Source organism: Manacus vitellinus, unplaced genomic scaffold, assembly GCF_001715985.3.
Source record: "Manacus vitellinus isolate BGI_N305 unplaced genomic scaffold, ASM171598v3 scaffold_5_pilon, whole genome shotgun sequence".
Classification (NCBI taxonomy): domain Eukaryota; kingdom Metazoa; phylum Chordata; class Aves; order Passeriformes; family Pipridae; genus Manacus; species Manacus vitellinus.
In genome coordinates this window covers 1,925,866-1,947,718 of record NW_021940682.1, presented here as the reverse complement: position 1 = coordinate 1,947,718, position 21,853 = coordinate 1,925,866, and the positions used below count along the sequence as shown (strand labels likewise).

At 37.4% G+C, this 21,853-nt stretch overlaps 1 protein-coding gene across 1 annotated transcript in view; it reads right to left on the bottom strand.

Moving 5' to 3' along the window:
• The window catches only part of PIK3C2G (phosphatidylinositol-4-phosphate 3-kinase catalytic subunit type 2 gamma), a 194,870-nt gene that overhangs the window by 103,852 nt on the left and 69,165 nt on the right, over positions 1 to 21,853 (bottom strand). The window contains exons 14-17 of the mRNA XM_029963387.1: positions 20,937 to 21,067; positions 14,158 to 14,346; positions 3,282 to 3,375; positions 2,085 to 2,179 (exon numbers count right to left, since the gene is read on the bottom strand). Coding sequence (XP_029819247.1) covers positions 2,085 to 2,179; positions 3,282 to 3,375; positions 14,158 to 14,346; positions 20,937 to 21,067 — 509 coding nt within the window. The remainder of the gene's footprint in view (positions 1 to 2,084; positions 2,180 to 3,281; positions 3,376 to 14,157; positions 14,347 to 20,936; positions 21,068 to 21,853) is intronic.

Genomic DNA, 21,853 nt, shown 5'->3' with positions numbered 1-21,853 from the left:
ACATCACCAGTTTTCTGGTTTTCCAAGTTTTATTTTGGGAGGTACAGTGTACACAACGTTGCACTATTTAATAGTAGAACAGTAATCACAATTAAAAATAAATATAAACTTGTTGTTAAAGTTTGTTTTTGCCAGTCCTTGCTTCACAATCTCTAATTTGGTAATGAAACAGAATGCAACATTTGAGAAGAAAATATAAACTAATCTCATTTGTTAAAAGAAGTTGTGTGAGTGTGCATGCACATGTGTTCCTCATATTATTAATTCATTGAGCTTCTTTTAAAAGTCTCTTTAGAGGTAAGCAGAAGAAAACCTCTGTTTTCCCTTAGTTCTTTTATAAGGACTGAAATTCAATTTGTGAAGGAAAGCTTTTATTAATTATTTAAGGATTTATTAATAAAACCCATGAAGTTACTGTTAAATTTTGTAAGTAAATTTGTACTTTATAAATTTGTAAATTTGTAATTTATAGCTTGGGAAACTGCCTTTTAAATACTGGAACAAGAATATGAATAATTGCATAAATTGAAATGTTAGGTAGAAAACAATTTACTGCTGAAGAACAGGGTGGAGCAGAGTAATCAAGAAAATAAAAGCATATATTGTGATGAGCACAAGTAGCAAAATTTTAAGAGATTTGAAAAGAACACCTAAAAAAAGATGTACTCAGCATGAACAGGTCTACTACCAGCTGAAAGGCAGAAAATACCATGAACCTTGAGAAATCATCTACTTGATGTGGGTATCACTATGCTACATATTAAGCTGTGGATAAAATAAATGTATTTTGCCACAAAAAACTGCACTGTGTTAGATAACTATATATATTATTCAGGATGGAATACCTGCTATATATTACCTAATATTATAATATTAGAGAGCTTGAGCAAATTTTGGGGGAAAGCAGGGATCTACACAGGTCTACACTGCAAAGAGGAAGAATACCATAGTCAGTCATTTTTCTTCTGAGAGGAAGAGAGGCACAGGCAAACCAATGATGTTCCCCTGTCCACTGAACCCTAGACTAATTTCTAATTACACAGGAAAACTACCAACTCTTGGGGCATATTTAAGAACTCCAGACTGGACATTTTATATCCAGTGTGACTAAGTTTAATATTAGCAGAAATCATCTTGGGCATGTTTCAGGCACTGCCAGAAAAATACCTTGTTAAATGTGTTTCCACTTAATCTGACAGATATGCTCATTAGGCACGTTATTGTTATCCCACTCATTTCAGTAAAACAAACACATTCATAATTCTGTTTTATCCCCACTGACACTTCCAGAAACTGTGCAGGTATGAAAGTATGATCTATGCTCTCCCTGACCCCACACTTCATCAGTCCAATGATTACATTTAAAATTGCCAATGATTACATTTAAAATTGCTGTCTCTCCTTTGCAGGGAGGAAAGCTTTTGCTTTAAGGGTTCTGAACCAGTTGAACTGTAAATGGAAGCTCAGTTCATCCATCATTACTAAAGATGGAGAAAAAAGAAAACGCACAAGAATTTAATTTTCAGATCACAGGGCAGATGTCCAGATGTCAGAAAGCCACATGCTTATTCAGAGAGTCTTGAGGTAACAGCACAGCAAAGAGAATAACCACCCCATGCAATAATACAATTAGAGGGCTCCTTATATTGTGTCAAAATAGGAACTACTGGAAACTCTGCCATCACAAGTCAGTCTCAGATGCAAAGAAGTACAAGAGATACTTAGACATAAATGAGAATTCTGACAGCTTCAGGAGATGTCAGAGGAGTATTCTTTATAAGCAAGCCAATACTGCTTAGAGTACAAATTTTAAGTAAGACTATTTTGGCTCAAACCAAAAAATGCAGAAAACTAGCAATGAACAGAACCTTCCCCTCTCCCTCCCACCTGGGGGCAGGATGAAGGCAAATATAAGTAGGTCTTTCATACAATTCACCCATGCACTAAAAGCAGAATAAAAAAAAGAGCAAAAACCTACATTTTCTGTCGATTTTAAACCAAAAGAAAGTTTTTCACCAACAGAATCATGGATAAATTTCACTGTGACAGAAAATTACTATGATAGCACTGGCAAATGATCTTACCAGTAAAGTTGATGGGCTACTTGGATGCTCTGAAGGGAACGATTCAGCAGGAGTTTCACTAGAGGGCTTTCAAGACTCCACTCAAACTTGAGTACCTTAACAGATAAATTGATATTAAGAATCAAATTTATGCCAGCTTTTGTGTCTTTCTAACAAAAATAATCACAAAGGACCCAGTGCTTAGCCTGAATGAAGCAATCAGACACACAGAGTTTGCTCTAGCAATGGAATGGGCAAAGAAACTTCAGGACACGAGAATCTGCCACCACCTGTAAGACAGGCAGATACCACCCTGATTCTGGCTGTGTTAACATGTATGTAAATATGCAGCTTTTCTTCCCCCACTTAAAACTATCAATGCTATATTTAATTTTTTATCCGATTATCTGGTTTGCAAAACAAACTTATTTGTGAAACAGAAGCCGTGGAAGGTGAAAGGTCACATTAGTGTGTGAATGCTGTAAAGCTGTGAAGGTTCCACTGCTTCACAGTAAATATATTCATATATGCATACATAGATATCTATCTAGATATACACACACCACAAACACACAAAACACCCCCTGAAAAACTCTGCAATGTGGAATAGTAAGTCATCCCTTACAAAATAAGGGAATAAAACTTTCAAGACTTCTTGCTCAGTTGCAACACAGGACCTACTCAATCACCAAGTGCTTTGGAAGCAGTGAGGCCATAACTTGCAAAACATTAATTTCTAGTGAAATGCAACTCACACCTCTAAAGAGACAATTCTACACCCAAATGTCCAGGTTACTCTGCGCTGACAGTGATTTTCTTGGTGTATATACGGCATTAAGAAAACTGCAATCTGTGGTAACACCACTTCCTTCCTTGAGTGCAATGAAGCCCTGCCACCTGCTTGGGGGACCACAGTATAATTTCTACTGTTCAGATGCATTTTGTAATTTCTTATTTTTCTTTTTTTTTTTTCTTATTTTTCATTGTCACTTGAAAATACCTTCATGTAGTATGCAGAAAAGCTCAATCAGCATGCCAAAAGAAGTGGAAAACAGTCTATACCTCAGCCCTGTTTTTAATTCAATAATTGCATCAGGTGACCAGCATTTCTTATTTACTCCTCTTACAGTGTCTCGACCCACCCAAGAGAATCAAAAGCATTTAATGAAGTTATTGATCAGGACAGACCACTTCCTTGGCTATCAATTTCCTCCTTACCTGAACCAGCTGTGGGAGGTATTCTAACAACTCATCATTTGACATATTTTCTATTTGTTGGACTGCTGTTCTGCGAATATCTTGATCTGGAAAACTAGAGCAAGATAAAGAGGTATCATTAAGAGTTACCGATCCACTGATCTCCTGAGCTCTCACTGATTTAAAATGTTAGAAAAAATGGTTTTCTCTCAAAATTGAACAGGAAAAAAATCAATTAATGTGTTTTATTGTAATGAGAGTCAAGAAACATATTACAGATAACTTAATTGGATTGACTGTTACAGTGTCATACAGGGGAAAAACACCCAACCTGATCTTCAAATACCTTTTTTAATTTGAGCTACCATGTATTGTAATTTCCTGAGATATGAAGTAAATTAGAGATCTCTTGCTGCTCTTACTTACCTGAAATAGGAAATTTCTGTGCCATGGGAACTTTCAATTTTAAGACTTCTTTTGTTCTGAGCAACAACAGAGAAGCTTGAGATTTCCCATACCAAAAGGGTTCATTTCAGATAATTTATTCTAATATCAGCTCCTCTGAATTGTATCATAAAAAAATCAGAAATACTTTTTAAACAGAAGTAATTTTGAAACTGAAAACACGGGTTGGTTTTTTTAGTTTTGGTTTTTTTAATGCAAAATTTAGTAAAAAACCAACATCTTCCCCCAGAAAGGTTCCAAGTCAGTGAAACAGACATTTTTGATGGGAAAATGTTTGAGTTTTCAGCATAAGCTGCATTCTCAACCAATTCTGGTTGAAACCAGAGTGGCTGTGGCCTATTATAGATTTTGTGATGGAGAATTCTGACTGTAAAAAGGAAATAAGAGGATAACATAGTACAGCAGCAGGGGTAACACAGAGAAAGAAGGCTGGATAATAGAATTGGTAAAAAACATTTTTCTTTAAAAGAGAATGAAATTTTGATGCAATCTGACTGATTGAAACTGACTCTCAAGAGACCATTTTATCTCTTTTTAGAGAAAAAAAATCAAAAGGTGTACAGTATCTCTCCTAACATTTGAAAGCCAAAAAATAATATTTCAAGGACTTCTTTTGAAAATATAAAAAATAATTGCTACCTTTTCACATTTTGCAATTGTGACATTAATCATTAAAGGTTGGATCCGATGATCATGGAGGTCTTTTCCAACCTTGATGATTCCATGATTCCACACACGGAGAATTTCAGGTACACAGAAGTTGCCTGGATTTCTTCAAATTCAGCGAGTTTGCTGCTGTTTTGCTTTTACAAGGAAAAGAACTGATTTGCTCTTCTGTGTGTGTCTTCTATGTGGTGTCACCCTTATCTGTGTATCAGTACTTGCCTGTTGCCCATTGCCATCCCAAGAATCTTTTCTGTCTTCTCCTGAAGCAAACTGGAATTGCTCACAGAGACCTTCCAGTTACCAGAGCTGCAAGAAGGATCATCTCTGCCTAAGGGGCAAAAATGTCTTCAAACAGCACCCCAGTCAGTTGGATAATGTTCAGAAGAACTGCTGGGCTTTGATCCAGTTCTCTTGAGGGCAAGCACCTGCCCCACAGAAAGCAGCAAATCCCTCTCCTCTGAACTGATATGGCTGTCAGGGTCTTTGGAAAATCTCTGATTTGGCAGTCTAGGTACACATAAAAATGATGACTAAAGGACATGGGTTATCTTGACAATTCACTCCGAGGAAAGTCCTCTGAAATCAGAGCCATCATGCACGGCAGAAGATGTCACAGCCCAACAGTGTCACCGCGTCAGGAGCTCAGCACAAAACCAGACTGCTGTCTTCCCACCTTCCCATCCAGCACCTTTTGCCAACAATATACCCAACAGAAATGAAAATCAGAAGTGAGACAGAGGAGACAACGCCGTATTTGCAGCAATGGCTGCCCACTGCTATCAAGATAAAAAGAGAAGTTGTAAAGCTGAGTGCTCAGCAGTATAATGGCACCTGCTGCTCGAATCTTGAGCTTTTGAGTTCAATAAAACAAGATGAAGCAAAACAGTATGTATGCTTTGATCAGCGAATTAACTATACAGGCCATCAAATAAAATCGTGGATATTTTGATTAAAAAAAATCAAAAACCAAACAGTGAACAGCTGGACTTACTTGAAAGGCCTGGTTTTCTGGGCTGCAACCAGCTGCCACCTGTAGCACTTTCAACCCCCCTTTTAACAATGTAGCTCAGGTCTGGTTTTATTATTTTGTTTGTATGTTATGCTACATATTTGATGATGTTTCTAATACACTTTATAATTCTTTGTATAATGCTGAGAGGGCCTTGATGGAGAGAGGAGGAACACATTACAAATAAATTATCATGACAGACCCAAATTAGCATCTTCTGCAAGGCTTATTTTCTTTTTATTTATTTATTTTAGGCAACCTATTAGGAATGAGAAGTTGTTACTTTAATATTCATGTGGCTATTTAGAAAAAAACATATTTGAAGGAGATCTATATATTAAAAAAAAAATCTCTTTCATATCATCCTGTTTTCTAATTATGCAATTGCTCCAAAGGGTGATGCACCAAGCATGTGCACATAATATGGAAATTAGTCTTTCCCTTTCCCTTCTCCCCTAGTTCAATAGGTTACTGAACAGTGAAATACACTTCACAGAGGCAGCAAGTCAAGCAGAAAAATGTTATTAGTTACAGCTTGTCCTTACTAGCAGCCAAGATCTAAATATATATGCAGTGCTATGATGAGGGAAACTCTTATTTTTTCCAGCTAAACAAAGAATAACAAAATTATTTTAATCCCAAACTTTCCAGAAAATTCGACAGCTAACATTTGATTTACTTAGAATTAATTTGCTGCAAGTCAAAACTGGGGCTCTAACTAAGTTACCAGAAGCAGTACAGGGAGATGTGATTAGGATAATGATGAGTTCAAATGCATGGGCACTGTGGTGAAACATCTGCAGGGCAATTTACTTCAGGAAATGTGGCTCTTGTCACTCTTCTTGAATAAGATTTCGGTAATTTGTTAGTCCTGGTTACTAAAATGTTTCCTTCAGCCTGTACATCTCCAGGTCAGCCTGAGGCTTAGTTGAGTCTTTTTAACAGAATGGGTAGTTAGCACATTTTTTTAACTACCTGACAATCTGTTGAGCCCTGGATCTAACAGCCAGTGCTCCCCTGAATTTCAGTGTTGTTCAGGGCCACAGGTACAACAGGTTACAGGTACCACATTTAATTTGTATTTGAATATTGTACACAGGTACAATATTTAATTCTATCTGTTTCACCCCTTACATTTGTATTTGAGCAAAAATTTAACATCCTCAGAAATATCAGAATTATGGAAAATTCTTATGAACTCCACTAGTATTACATGGTGCTTATGCTATTCATGCTTACATACATCAGTTTATTTGCTAAAGCAAGTAATAGGTTATGGTCTAGAAGCAGATCTGAGTAAAAAAATCTACCCTTCAAATGCCTGGAAACTATGCCATCTTGTAGGCTGGTAATTAATTAGGGCTGGAAGGTTTTTTTTCCAGTGAATAATCTTGCAAACATTTGAGTTGCATCAAATCTGATTTTAATAAACCATAAATTGCTCTCGATTAGAGGACACAATTAATTGATTTTTTTGGCTCTGTGACTCAGTGCAAGAGAAATCCCTTCAGGCTTAAGAAAAAGAGCTTCATAGTTTGGATATTAGAGGACAGTTCATTTCCAGGGCTTCCTACAATGAATATGCAATTATTTAAACCTACTGAAAACTCTGAAAGCGGAGAAGTGAGATGACTTTATGACAACAAATTCAATATTCCAGTCTTTAAAGGTACATGCCCAAGAAAGAGGAGCTCATCTGCAGTGCAGATTGTCAACATCAGATCAGTTTTGCAAAGGATTTGAACCACAGATTGTCAGATTCCTGACATGTGGCCTCTGACAATGGCTTCAGAGAAGCAGGACTCATCTTCTCTAGCTGTTTTATGTTTTTCACTAAAACATCTGAGAATTTAGCTAGAAAAAAAAGCAAATTAAATGGTACTTTTCACCCAGTTCTAGGTTTCCATTTACTTCTAGTTGTTTTGTTTTTTTTTTCTCTATAAATGACCTTTAGTCAACAAATACTTCAGTGAACAGAACTACAGATTCCCCATTTATTTGCCTTCCTGCATTGTAATATCTTGTAGCTTTCTTCTTCTGAGAGAACAAACTTTATTTGTTCTCTCTTCAGGTAATGCATGTTCCACACAGAGACTGTGATTTCTTGCAAGTTTGTTCCAGGTTTACACACTCAAAGACTCTTCTGAATAACAAACAATATGTAAATTACTGTTTTTGAGTTTAGTCTTTATTAACAGGTCACACCAAGCAGGACTTCAAATTTCCCCTTCACAGCTCCTCTCACGCCTTGGATTCTCCATAAATTGTGAAACTGTTTTACTCTGATATTTATTTTTGCTGTTTTGTTCTTTCCTCCCTGCATGATGCCAACGACTGACAGCCATCCATTCTTTAACTTCTAAGTAGCTGTAGATTATTAGGTTTCCCTCAAGACTTTAAGACTGTTTTTGTAAAAGATGAATTTTGAGCTGGATAAGCATAGATTACAACTTGCTTTAGAAGTAAGGACAACTTTCAGTGTTTCATTCTTTTCATATAGACAGCCAGTCGGGAGCTATTTGTCTGGCTGTACCTTTCAGCTAAATCAGATTCTAACAGAAAGCTAAGCACTGCTGAGGCATCCTGTGGATTTGTGAAATTCTCTGGAGGTTTTAGCATCTGCCAGTGGTGAGTTGACTATAAATGAGAAATAGATGTGCATTTCATTTTTAACAGTTTTATTATCCTAATTTTTCTGTGCTGTTTTAAATAACCCTATGCTGAAATATATTTGTCAGGTCAATGGAACTGTACAATTCACTACATCTTCTGGCATGTGAGGATCTCTGTAGAGAACAATATGGCCTTTCACAGGCCTTCTTTTAAGCTGGAGGCTTATAATATGCCACATATTTCTGCAATTCCCTTCATCTGCAATTCCCTTCCCATTTTAAGTTCTGTTGCATTTTCAAAAAAGGACTTCAGTCCAGTGAAATGCATGTTATTAAGTCCAGCAGAAACAAGGAAAGCAGAGCTAGCAAACCTACTGGAATGAAGATACCAACTGAAAACAAAAACCCTCTAAGTAGTAAAGGGTATCATGTCCCTGATGGGTGCAACTGGGCCAGGAGAGAAAATATGGAAGAATTGTTTAAAAGAACAGACAGATAAGTTTTGTGAGGCAGTTTAAGTATTTAAAAAGTAAACAGACAGGAAGAGAGAACAAACTACTAGAATAACGATTTAGTTTCAGCTTACAGACAACATTAGCAGGACTTTCTGTTGGTGTTCTTTTTCATTCCTTTGAGGGCTTCTAAATAAAACAGGGAGTGAGTGTGTAAGGACTAGAAAACGGTAAGAACTAAAAGAAAGTACAGAAAGATAAAAAAATACCATCAGTTAAAAGGACACTGTATTTTCATAATTTTCTGTTGAAAAAGAGTCACATATTCACTCTTCATTACAAGGAGTCACATGAACCCTCCCCATCCCCACACACTGCACAGGTCATATTCACCAGCAATTGCTTTGGCTGGCTGATTGGCAGATAGTTATGTTGAATTTACCCACAGAAAACATACTTTAAAAGATGCTTATATACATTTTTCTACAGGAAATTCTGACTGAAACAACTAAGTTTAGGATGTCATGGAGACCATATGGTAAACCATATCCTAGGAGAGAACAAGAGTAGGAAGAAAGTAACAAAAGCAGTTTTTCATTTGAAACCTGTACGATCTAGAAGGTTCTTCCCATCTCAGAGACAAACTTTGTTCTCTGCTACATTAGTACTAAAGACTAAACCATGGAAAATGTGATTATTTACAGATTTAGCCTCCTGACAGGATTGCACATTTATGCACAGAAAGCATGCCATATCCTACATAGTTGTCTATTATTGGTCCTGTTGCAGTTTTTGGCTGTAGTACCTTCATATGTATTGCCAAGAAAGCTAAAAATGGTTAAAGGAAGTGGAAAAAAAAAAGAATTTATCACATTCTGATGCCTAAAATAAAGTGCACACAGCCCCATCTAAGTTATCACTAAATTTCATGTATATTAAGCATAAGCACTTTTCAAGCTTTATCAGTAGTGTGTTCTGTACATCAAAGTATGAAATTAACAGTAGAGCGTAACTTTGTTCTTATCTTATTTCTTTGCATAAGCCCATGTTTGCTCTCCATGGTTGATATATAACTACATCCAAGTAACAAGTAAGATGCAAACAGGCAAGATCTACTCTATCTATAAATACTCTGTTGGGCATTCCATTGTGAACTCTAAGGGAACGTTTTAAATTCTGCCTTTATTAAAACAATGACAATCTGATTGAACAATTCTAAATCAATTTGGCTTGCAAAGGTGTGAGAACAAAATCTGTCTTCAAACTATCACATTTTATTATTATTACTGGTTAGATATCTTAAGCTCTGAAACTCAATAGCTACTTTGCTAGAGAAAGTGAAAATCAACAATAATACTGTGAAAGTCAAAGGCTGAGTGATTCTATGAACCAAGGCATCTTCTCTGGTCAAGGAGAGGGAGGTGGAGTCATATCTTCCCCTACTCTGCCTGCTCCATACAAGGGATTAAATAAGGAAGTCCTTTTGACACCATTGATTTGGCACATGGTTTTACAGGAATGTCCTTTCCTGTGCAATTGCCCTGACAGAGTTAGAATCTAGCAGGAAGTTTCTAGGAAAATGTCTAATCCTACCAGGGAGGTTATGTCTTCACTTCCACAATCTACACCAAAAAGTTCTCTCTTCAAAATCATTGCAGCCATTCACAATGCTGGAAAACAACACACTTTCTTCTGTGGTGGCTGTTTCCTCATTCTAGTTCAATTTTCCTGATTCCTAGCCATGACACCTCACAGGGCTGCAAGTGCACTCTAGGTGTGCCAGTAAAAAAAAAAAAGAAAAAAAAAGTTGAAGAAAACATTCTGGTTTTTTGGTTAACAAATATGTCCGGACTTTCATTTTTGAATAGCAAGATAACCAGATAAAAAATTGCAAGTATGGTTCTTCTATACATACACAAAACAATTACCCACTAGCAACACAACGTAAATGATGGCGTTTCTATAACACTGCCTTTGCTTTCTTTCTGTCATCAAGAAAAATTCTCTGAATAAAGGAGTACTGGTGTTATTTCCCTGGCTAGTGTGCCATGCAATGCAGATACAGTCACAGAAAGCTCTAACTCCACTAAGGCTTGGATTTTTGCCAGACTCAATAAGTGAAGTCAACGGCAAAATGCACAGGGCACCAATAAGTTGCTCTGAGTAGGAGGGACCAGCTCTGTACCTTCTGCCTAAGGGATAATTTTATATTTCAGGCAATGGCTTATAATCATCCTTCCCTGAAATTAGAGGTAAGAGTGTAAAATCTTATTCTACACTTCCCCCTCCCATCCTCTCCATCCCATCTTTATTGATTAAAGGAACATTCATTGTTTTTTAAATTGTTTTTTTAAGTGTTGGCTTCTGGGGCTTTAAAAATCAATGCACTTGCTCCAAGAACTGGATGCAACATTGCTACTGAATTTATCTGTGAAATGTACCATGATTATGTTTTCAATTTATGAAAGTTCATCCTTTCCACTGCATAAATGAGTATGTTATCATTTGGCTGCCTTGAGAGGCGCCTGCAAAGTGGAAGAGCATAAGCAAGAGAGACACGCTCACAGAACATGAAACATCTATTAAATTGTACATTTATCTGTGTAGTGAGAAAAATAATTTAGAAGTTTCAGAAAGTTGCAAAGAGCTTTCTAGCTCAGATGCCTGATAATGGGGCTTGTTCTGATGGGCTGTGATACCTCTCTCTAAGCTCTGTGGTGCTGTCTTCTAACCCAGGCAATGAGGAAGTGCCTCCAATGATTTTCGTTGCTTTATCCTTGCAAACGTGAGCTTGAGCTTAATCATGAGGTCAGATGCTGCATTTTTACTGAGAAGAAGGATAATTTAGAGCCCCCCAGCCCAATGCTTGTAGAAGGAACTAGTGATTTTGAGTACTCTCTCTAAACTATACTAAACTATATAAAGAGTAAGCACACACCCACAGGAGAAATTCAGATACTCTTTAAGACACTGCAAAGGGAAGTTCTACCACAGAAAGCATCCAGAGTTTGGACTGATTGGGAACTCTTGGTTTCTTTTATGCTACTGATAAATGTGGTAAATTGCAGTGCCTAGAAATGATACAACACAAAGCTGAATTGCATATTTCCTTGCTATGGGATGTACTGAAAGCTGAATGTTTATGTGGAATCAATTTGTATTTGGAAAATAATCACAGAAAGAAAAATGCAAGAGGGCTCTGAAACCAAAAAATTCTGTCTCAGGAAGCCTCTGAGCTGCAGATTACTGGAAGTTGGGAGAGTAGCTCAGTTTGGCCCATTCTTATTCTCTTCCCTGGGTAACTGTTGTTGGTAACCATTGGAGACAGGATGCACTACACAGACTTTTGGGTTGATTTAGTGCAGTTGCTCATGTTAGCAGTACATGTAGACAAAGATCAGCCCTAATACATTTTACTTACCCGTGGTTCGATGGTGATGGTAACACAAGTCCTTAAAATAGGCATGAATATACAAAAAGCATTCATTTCATATTCTGCTCGTGTTTTATATGAACTTGGATCTTTCAGTTGTGCCTCAGTAATCACAAGAAATCAGAGAGCTGTTTTGTGGATGATAGAAGTGAGGAACTGAGTTGATGAATTGTCAGTGCCAAACATAATACAGGATAGAGTTGAATGAAGGTTCAAAACCAGCTCAGTTAAAGAGCCCAGATCCAAAGTCACTGAAGGTTATGGTGAAGGGAAGCTGGACCCTATCCAGTGCTACTGTACTTTTCAAAATGACAGAAATCTGAGAAAAAGAGAACTGAGAGAAGAAGCTTCAGAAACACATCTATATGGAAAGTACTCCCCTCCTTCAACCCACTCTATCAATTTGCATATACATGTCTCTCAGCTGTTAAATCATGCAACCTAGATGTCTCTGAAACCAGACATCTCTAAGGAAATGCAACCTCTCTGTTTCTGAAGGTTAGCTTCCCAGTTGTTCATGCACCTACAAAATATTGTGGATATGAGAAGAACAGATTTTTTTCTTTTTTTTTTTTTTTTTAAAGAGGATTTGTTCCGTGATCCAGAACTTCTTTCTGTGGCGTTACCATGTAGCAAAAAAATTGGATTGATATTATCTTCCCTGAGAAGGAAACTAAAGGGACAAGCAATCTAAGATCCTGATCAGGAGAGAAGTATTTGCAGGTGCCAGCCACTCCCAACGGTGGTACCAAGAGAGACAAAGTGATGACATTTTCCCATCTTTTCATGCCAGCAATCTTTGTGGCAGCCAGAATGAACAATGCATCTGCTGCATCCGCTACACACTGAGAAGCTCAGTGACAGGCTGAGTCATATTAAATAACCTGAGAAGCACCTGACAGGACTGATATACTGCACCACACCCTGGTGTGGTGCAGAGCTGGTGCAGAGCTGCATCTTCAAAGAACAATCAAGCTCTTCGTTTGCAGAAATGCCACCCATACACAAAACCAAAATTAGACGAAAGATCTGATCTGAAAACCTGGCATGTTCAGACAAAAAAAAAAATAAATAAATCTCAAAATCTCTTGCTACTCTGGGGCATGTAAGCACACATTCTCCATACACTCCTTTCTACATGGATCTTTTATAAATTAGAAATGGATCCTAATAATTTAATAATGGTAAACAAGGTAACAATACTATGTTCCAGAACGTGATCTTTCAGGATCTTTGCTTCCACCTTTGAATGATCTTTCATTCCCACTACGCATAAAAAAAGACACTTATGCAAACATGTGAAACTGCTAATAGTTCAGATATAAAACAGGGATAAAAGGATTCTGAGGAAATTGCATCAAGAGGGAAATAACAGTCAATAATCAGTTTTAGAACATTAAATAACTATTTTTAATACTGTGGAGGTAAGTGTATAAAGTAATTTCTCAAGTAAAGCTTTAGGTGAGGTTTGGTTTTTTTCTGAAGGTACAGTATGAAACTGAGATAGCAAAGCTGGTGCAGCCTGTGCTTACCCAAGACAAGCAAGGGCTTGATAAACCAAATTTGCCCAAGGATTTCATCTGCATGTTTAATGTTTTCACAGGTAGGTCACTTAATGCAAAATACCTCCCAAGTTTTTGGAGGAAATGTAACTGCTGACACAGATTCTGTCCCCTGACATCGCTATTACATCATGGGTAGGACTATCTCCAGCATCAAGAAAGTCTCCTGACAAACAAACAGCTCCCAGTGTAAGAAGTGGGGGTGGAACATAAGGCACCGCAACAGAATTTATTCAGAGTGTGGGGAACTGACTTTAAAGCTTCATCCAATCTACTTCAGAAAGACAGGTTACATGTGGGACTCTATGTATTTACATAGGTTATTGTTAGTCCTCCTCTCCCATTAGTCACATCATGTCTGTACAGCAGTTTGAAGATAATGGAGTGCTATGTAAGTGCTGAGTATGTGACTGATCACCTGTTACCAGAAACTGAGTCTGTTATGGAGACTGAAATACTCTTTTCATTATCCTGAGAAACAGAAAACCACCTCAGCCAAGAAGACAGGGCTGACACGTTCAACTCAAGGTCATCACAAGAGTTGCAACTCCGTTTTCACTTTGACACAGAGACGGAGCCAAAAGCCCAATCAGCGAACCACAGCGTGATACCGTGTTGAGCAAACTGACGCTCTGAATTAATCACCTTGTGATCACTCTGCTTATACTTATTTTCCTACTTGGTTAATTTTCCCTTACCTGAAAGTCAGAAGCCCAAGTGCCTCTAAAGGGTTAGAAAACCTCCAGCTCCTCAACGTGGCACACATTTCCGACACAGTCGTTCGATCCCAGCTGGGTGCACTGCCCAGCACCAGAGGAAGGGAGCAGTTTTGATTAGTGCAGTGGTAACGATAAAACCATAAGATTCTTCTCTGTTGCTCTGAGAGTCTGGAAAAGAAGATTAGAAATTCGGTTTGAAATCAAAACCACCTGGAGCTTTGTGTAGCAACAAACTTTATTGTGCAGAGGGGCCAAGTCACACAGTACACTGCTTTTCAGCTAAGTACGTGTTCTCCTTGGGGTAGGATATCATTTTCTGCAGACCAGCTTTTATAAGAAAAGTGATACTTATACTCTGGATCTGTCAGCCTTAGGTCATATAAAAATGAAGTGTCAAAAGACACACACATATGATTATTTCACATCCCAAGCACTCTCAATTTTCTTCTCCACTATCTCTGTTGTTGGTGTTGTTTGTTTGTTTATTTTTACTGTTGTTGGTATGGGGTTTTGTTTTGTTTCTTTGTTTGTTTTTTCCACTAAGAAGGTATCACCAGATAAATTATTGTTACATCCATCTGCTATATATTGTCTCTAACTACTGTAGACACAGTGTCATTGCTTTCATTTCTGCCCTTGCTTTGACTTTTTAAAGCAGGTGTGCCTATTTTTAATGTATCTGCATTTAAAATAGGGCTTAAGCACATCCATGTGCACACACAAGAACATGAGTATGTGCACATGCACACACACAGAGTGTGCTTATGCCTAGCACTGGTATGAGTTTAGAAAAGGGAAGAAAAGCTCCCAGCAACTTCTGTATCTGTTCACAAAGCCTAGCATGCCATGCTTTGCTGTACTCACAAAAAAGGGTGCAATATACCAAATTCCTCAAAGAGATATTAGATATCTAAAGGACATATTGATAAAATGATCAGTCATCACACCATATTTCACCACAGTGAGAAATGCCACAGAATAGTTTCTGCTTTATATACTCTGATTTGTCAACAATTTGGATGTCTTTGCCTCATGCATATTAAATCCCAGGTTTTGACACCCCAGAAAAGAGAAAAATAAATTCCCCTTGAGAGACAAGCCCCGACAATCTCATTAATTTGATATCAGAGCCTTCAAAAGCAAGCTCTGAAAGTGCAAACCGATGTCCAGTTCATATAAATCATTACCGAAATCAAGAACATCATTTTTCTTAGTCATATTTGACCAGATTGGTGATCTGTCTACTTAATAACATAACATAATTGTGATTTCAAACAGACATAGATATTTCAGAAGGTGTGAGAAATCTTGTAGAAGGCAGTAAGTAAATAGTTTGTTTCCAGTCAAGCATTTAATTATCCAGATGTGTAAACAGAGCTCAAAAATTCAAGTGTTTACATTCTTTCCAAGTTCATCGTCCTTCTATTTGCAGTATTTTGGGACGTTCCTACCCCCAAAAAAATATCTTAGCCGTACTCTAACAGTCAAGATTGTGTCTTTCACAACTCATAGCAATGAGTTCCTTTGGCTCTCTATGCACTACAGAACTTTTCTCCTTTGCCATTTTGAATTGCCAAACGTTTAGGAACAGAGAGCAGCAGCACAAGGATGGGCATGTTTCTTACTATAACAAGAGTGAATGTTAATTTCTGCCCTTAAGGAAAATAAGCTTATAGATGTATGCAGAAATGAACCTAGCTGTGATACAAATTCTGTTGTGACTTACAGTAATCATTTCAGGAAAAGTATCATTTCAGTAATCACTTCAGGAAATAGCTTCAGAATTCACAGCTTGTCTAAAGTGACAACAGATAAATGCCTTTGTGAGTGTGTGAAGTCACACACAGAAAAAGATAAAAGCAGGCCTAAGATTTCATTGCCTCTCTTGATTATCTTATGTATTTGGATGGTATTCTGCAGGGCAGTTCACCTAAAGGACCTCTTTTACATGTTAACTTTAAGCAGAGGTTTAAGCTTTCAAACAGCATTCTCCAAACTAGACAATCTGATGTTCAGATTAAAGCAGCTAAAGCTTCTACTGAGCTTGCAAAGGGAGATAAGAAATCAATCCTTGTATCATGTTTTCTAAACAACAGGTTTCTCCCTCTGACTTTACTCCAGAGGCAATGTCATTTTCTCTTTCCATGCTTTAAAGATCAGAGATGAAATTAAAGGTTGGGTGGGGTAGGGGTTATTTAGGTTCTGATTTAAGCTTCTTAATTGTAACAAAAGTTAACATATACATGTAATAGGACATTTAAAATACATGGTAAAAGTATTTTGCATACACAGCATCTGAAGATTGTTATGCTAATAAGGACATTTCTTTGGTTCAACAGGGATAAGATGCTAATAAACCCTCATTATTGATAAAAATGAAGTTTATGGTTTTTTAGGTAGAGTCGTATCCAAATTTCTCTCCATATAAGATCTAGATTAAACTATATACCCTTCTGCTTAACACAAATAAACCCCCAAAAAACCTAAATAGTTCAGTAATTTTCAGTTTAAGTTTTCATTAATCTCTTTAGCTAAATGAAGAGAACAGCTTCTGTGACAGCTTTGTTAGCTGGTATTAATTGTTACTTTTTTTTTTGGGGGGGGGGGAAATGGCAAAAAATGAGTTTAAATGCATGTGAGATTCCTTTGTTGTTCATGTTCAGTACTAAAGCAGAATAAGACAAAAGGCAAAAAGAGGAAGGAGAAGCAAAGCTAGAAAATACAAATTTCTGTCCCCTGGCACTGATTTTCACTTGGAAGTTTCTCTGCCATGGACAGCCTAGAAAAGTGTGCACCATTACCACAGTTTTTTAGACCTCTTCCACTATTCATCCAACTGGAAGCAGCCTTTCTAATCACAATTCACAGCAAAAGCACTCTTGTGACCACTCGTAGGCAAACTAGATTCTTACCAGGAAAGTGGCAAAAAGTGAAAGGGAAGCTGAAAGAGAGGAAAAAGGTAGAAGGAAAATGATAAAATAAAGATGGTAGAAACCAGACTGTCATCTTCCTAGCTCCAAACCAGTCTCTGATCCCTACCCTGGAACACACACTTCACACTGGGATACTGGGCTGTATGAGGTTGGAAGAGCAGCCTTCATCTCAGATGGTTAGTCTTCCAGGGTTTGTATTTCAAACACAGTAATCCTGAAAGGAATCAGAGGCTCACATCAGAAATGTTTTCAGAACTCAGCCAAAGCAGCTGTCAGTAACCAACAAATTCCCCTCTTGGCACTCTCTTGTCTGGTTTGGTGATGACACCAAAGATCACACAGTGTAGGGCTGTGAGGAGCACAAGAGCCACATGCTGAAGCTCATTGCCTTCAGTCCCACTGAACATCTTCATCAATTAACATCCAAGAGATGTTTGCCATGGGGACCAGTGATCTGAGCTATCTAACAGAGACACAGGAGTCTGAGATTCAGCTACTGGGAAGACTTTAGGTCTGGACCAGCTACTGGAGAATACCTTGTCCATGTAACACGAAGAGGCCCAAGCACCAGCAACAAAATCAGAGTGTGGTTGTGAACCTTGGAGGATCATATGCCTGGGTGTCAGCAGCTGGGGAGAGCAGTAAAATCTGGGGTCAGCTCCTGTATAGACTGTCTAAGCCCAACTACTGGGACAATCAATACTTTTTATGAGATATATATATGTATATATATATAAAAATATGCATGTGTACATATTCTACCAGCAGACTTGGATCCTGATCAGGCAGAGAGGAGGAACAGAATCAGGCTGTCTGTGCTGTCTGTTTTATGGCACTGTTCCCTGTTTGGGCAGTAAAGTACAGCCTTTTCACTCTGTTGATTTACTGATATTATCAGGAATACATGATCTGCCTCTGTGATGGTTGAACCTGGGGACACGTTCCCACAGCAGCCTTGCATTCATAGCACAACTGGATTCAACAGCCTGTAACAAAGACAAACGTGCAGCTGTCTGTTTTTAACCACTGTTTCTTCCTTTTCTATCATTGGGCTAAGAACATTTTCTATCCATTCACATATTTCCTCCACTTCCAGTAGAATGAACAGCCTGAGAAAGGTTTCTTGTGTCTTCTGACCACAGAAACCCATGTATCTCAAAATCATATTTAAGGCTAAAAATCTACCTAGATTCCTTTCTTTTTCTTGACATATGGAAAAAAGGAAGGAGGAGATCTTTAGATATCATGGTCATAATGTGTTTGGATACTGATATGTTACAAATTTTTTAAAGAAAGTCTCATGAATGAGGAAGGTAAACAAAAATTGCAGGCTGACAGATTCCCCTTGATCACTAAGTACTAAAAAATGCAATTGTTTCATTCAAAGCCCTTTACCTTCATGATTCAATTGGTAGATTAGCTTTGCCTACAAGACAGAATAACAGAAAACAATTAAGAGTGGAAAAACACTGGACTACCATTCTCTTTCCTCCAAGAATCTGTTACTGAACTTATCAAAGCTTTAACTCCAAACTGGTGACTTTCAGTGGTCTCTTCCTTTCATATTCCCATAAAAGGATGCTATAGGGTCTACCCTTGCCTGTTCTTTGTTATACCTATTGAATGAACCTGTTATCCATGAATTTGTGTATGGCCTTCATGAATGTGATGACATTGTCTGCTTTCACAGCTTTGTGACAGTAGATTTTAAAAGCTCACCACTGACTTAAAAATTATTTTCTTCCCATTGACAAGTGATTTCCTACGTGGTTTCACTTAGTGTCCCTGGTTCAAATATTGTAGGAATTGATGAGGCATTCACCTTGTCTATCACCATCACGATTATATAAAAATTAATCATGCACACACAGATACCTTCTAGTCTTTTCTCCCAACCTTTTTAGCTTCTCTTGGTCAAACAGCTGCTTAATCCCTTTAATGATTTTAGTTACCCTTCTCTGTACATTTTCCACATCTACTGTGTCTTTCCTGAGTTGGGGAGACAAGAACTATGCAGCATACTCAAAATACAGCACAGGGTTTTAGGCAGCAGTGAAATGGCACACACTGGTTCCTTCTTTACCCTTCCTGATGATGCCCAATATTTTATTAGCACTTTCAGGTGTTGCTGTACATTGCATTCACGAGTTCAGGGAAATATCAGAAGTAATGTCAAGATGTACTTCCTGCATTCTAATTGCCAGTTCTGAGAACAGTGTCACATAAACATGCTTAGCTATTTTTTCCTTAAATATACCCCCTTAAATTTATCCACACTGAAGCTCATGGGCCATGTTTTTACCAATTTTTTAAGTCCTTCTGGATCTTTCCTCCATAGCACAATAACAATCTGGCAGAGTTTAGTACCATCTGCAAACCCAGAGATTTCCCTGCCCACTTCTTTCACCCTGTCATCAATGAAGGTACTGAATAAAACTGGTCCCAACCCTGAGCACTGGAAGACCCTGCTAGTGATTCCCCCCTTCTGAAAATCCTATTTTAAACATTCTATCTTTGCCTTTAGCCAGTTTCCTTCTAAACCCATGGCAAAATAATTTCTTTCACAAGCTGTTTTTTGAACATCCCAATGTCTTATGTTCACCAACCCCCCAATATCCATGAACTCACTGACAACCTCCTAGGACAGCAACACTTTGATGAGGCAGGATTTCTATCCACAGAAGCCACACTGGTTCTTTCCTGACAAATTCCTTCATACTTAGCTAAATTCTTAATGATCTTATTCCTTCTTACTGAACCCACCATTTCACCATGAATAGAGATCAGATGCACTGGTTTGAAGTTCCCAAAATCACTCTGGAGCATATCTTGCAGCTGGAAATTTTGCTGGCACCTTGTCAGTGTCGTGGCACCATGGTCACCCACAATAAAATACTGACATCCCATTCACATTTCAAAATAAAATAAAAAAACTCAAATCACAGATCCCATGATTAATAAAAATAATTTCACATTTCACCTGTCTTTTTAGAAGTTGAGGTAAATATCAAACACAACAGTAAATTTGTGTTTAAAAAAAAAAAAAGATTTTAAAAACTCCAAGCCATCAACATAGAAATCAGAAAAGAAAAGTCTTCTTAAAAGATACATTGTATCATACTGAGAGGGCTGAACTGACTCTAGGTTATTTAGTTATTGCACAATTAAGGCACCTTTTGACCTTTGATGGAGGATTAATTCACACAATTAACTGTCATTAGTAAAATGCCTCTCTGTAAGCACCAAATTCCCCTCTGATTATACCCAAAATTATTTTATGCAGTACATAATCCTAATTGGTAGCATAACATGTACATAGCTGAGCATACTAATCTGCCTCAGTATATATAGTGTGTTTTGTTTCACTTTGTCTTTATCCACCTTCTGTGAAAGCTAAACTTTACATACTTCTTTCCTTGCTTATAACTTGAAACAGATTTTTCAAATGCCATTTAACTACTATATCTGAAGTCTGAATGTAAAATAACTGAGAGGCTGATTTCCATTGAACCCAAAGGTGCTCTTGCTGATACTGATATAGATGTAACTGCATCACCTGAAAATCTTATTTTTTGAACCAAAAATTAGTTTCTCACTTCAAAGACATGAAAAGATACAGTAATAGAAAGAGAAAAACAATCCTTTTCTAAACTGGTAAAACACACAGCCTCCTCCAGGGGCCTATTAGGCTTTGCTGTGATATATTCTTTGATTTAGAGGTGTTAGTTCTCACATCAGTCAAGCTTGGTTCCTCCAGAGGAAAATTTTGTTTTTAAAGAATTGGATACACCTAAGAATGAGCAGGGCTACCTGGGTACAACTTACAGCAAGAGAGAATGTATCTGAGAAAGCCTTGCAATGTTCTTCAGGCACTCTTGGGTTGGCTCTTCAAGATCACCTCTTCTTTCTTCAGGTTCAGGTTTAATGAACTCCAGATTAGTTTCTGGAAAGTCAATCTTTATTAAAAGAAAAAAAAAAAAGAAAGATGAGAAAAAAGGCAGAAATGATTTTAGCAATATGTATTGTCAGATACAACTGTCAATAAATGTTATCTTGGATTTGTATGGTAAGTATACAAAATAGGACAGAAAGAAGAACAGATAATTATTTGGGGATGCTCACTGTATGTAATATGTTACTTAAATGTTTTGGTGAGAAATTCAGTCTGCAGAAATCAGTGGAAGCTAACTCTCCTGAGAGAATTTCATCTAGTGTATTTCAATTTTATTAGAACTGCACAGACACAAAGCTGAAGCAACCTTTTCCTTTTCTCCTCCTTTCCTGGTTTTTAATGGGATGGTTTTTAAGTGGGAAACTTTCACTAATGTAGATTTGGGGTTTTTTTGTGGGTTTTTTTGGTTTTGTTTTTTTTTAAGTAGGTTTACTTATGATTCTATTATCATTTCTGGATGTTCAATTTCATACATACCGTAGAATATCTACCAATTTTTCATTCTTTACATTTACATGTGGCGTCAGAAATTTAGGATAATGTTTTTTAAGATGCAGAGAAAGTAAACATTCAACCTTGATCGTCTGAGTACATACTTGTCTGAAAACTCAGATTCTTCTTCAAACATCAGCTCAATTTGCATCCTTTTTTGGTTTATTAATGCTCACCACAATCTCTTATCTATATCTATTTTTTAATATATGTATTTAATATGCAACACTCTCCTAAAGGTTAAAAAAGTTATTCCCAACAAAACAGTCACATCAGAAAACCAGATCATCTTTAAGGT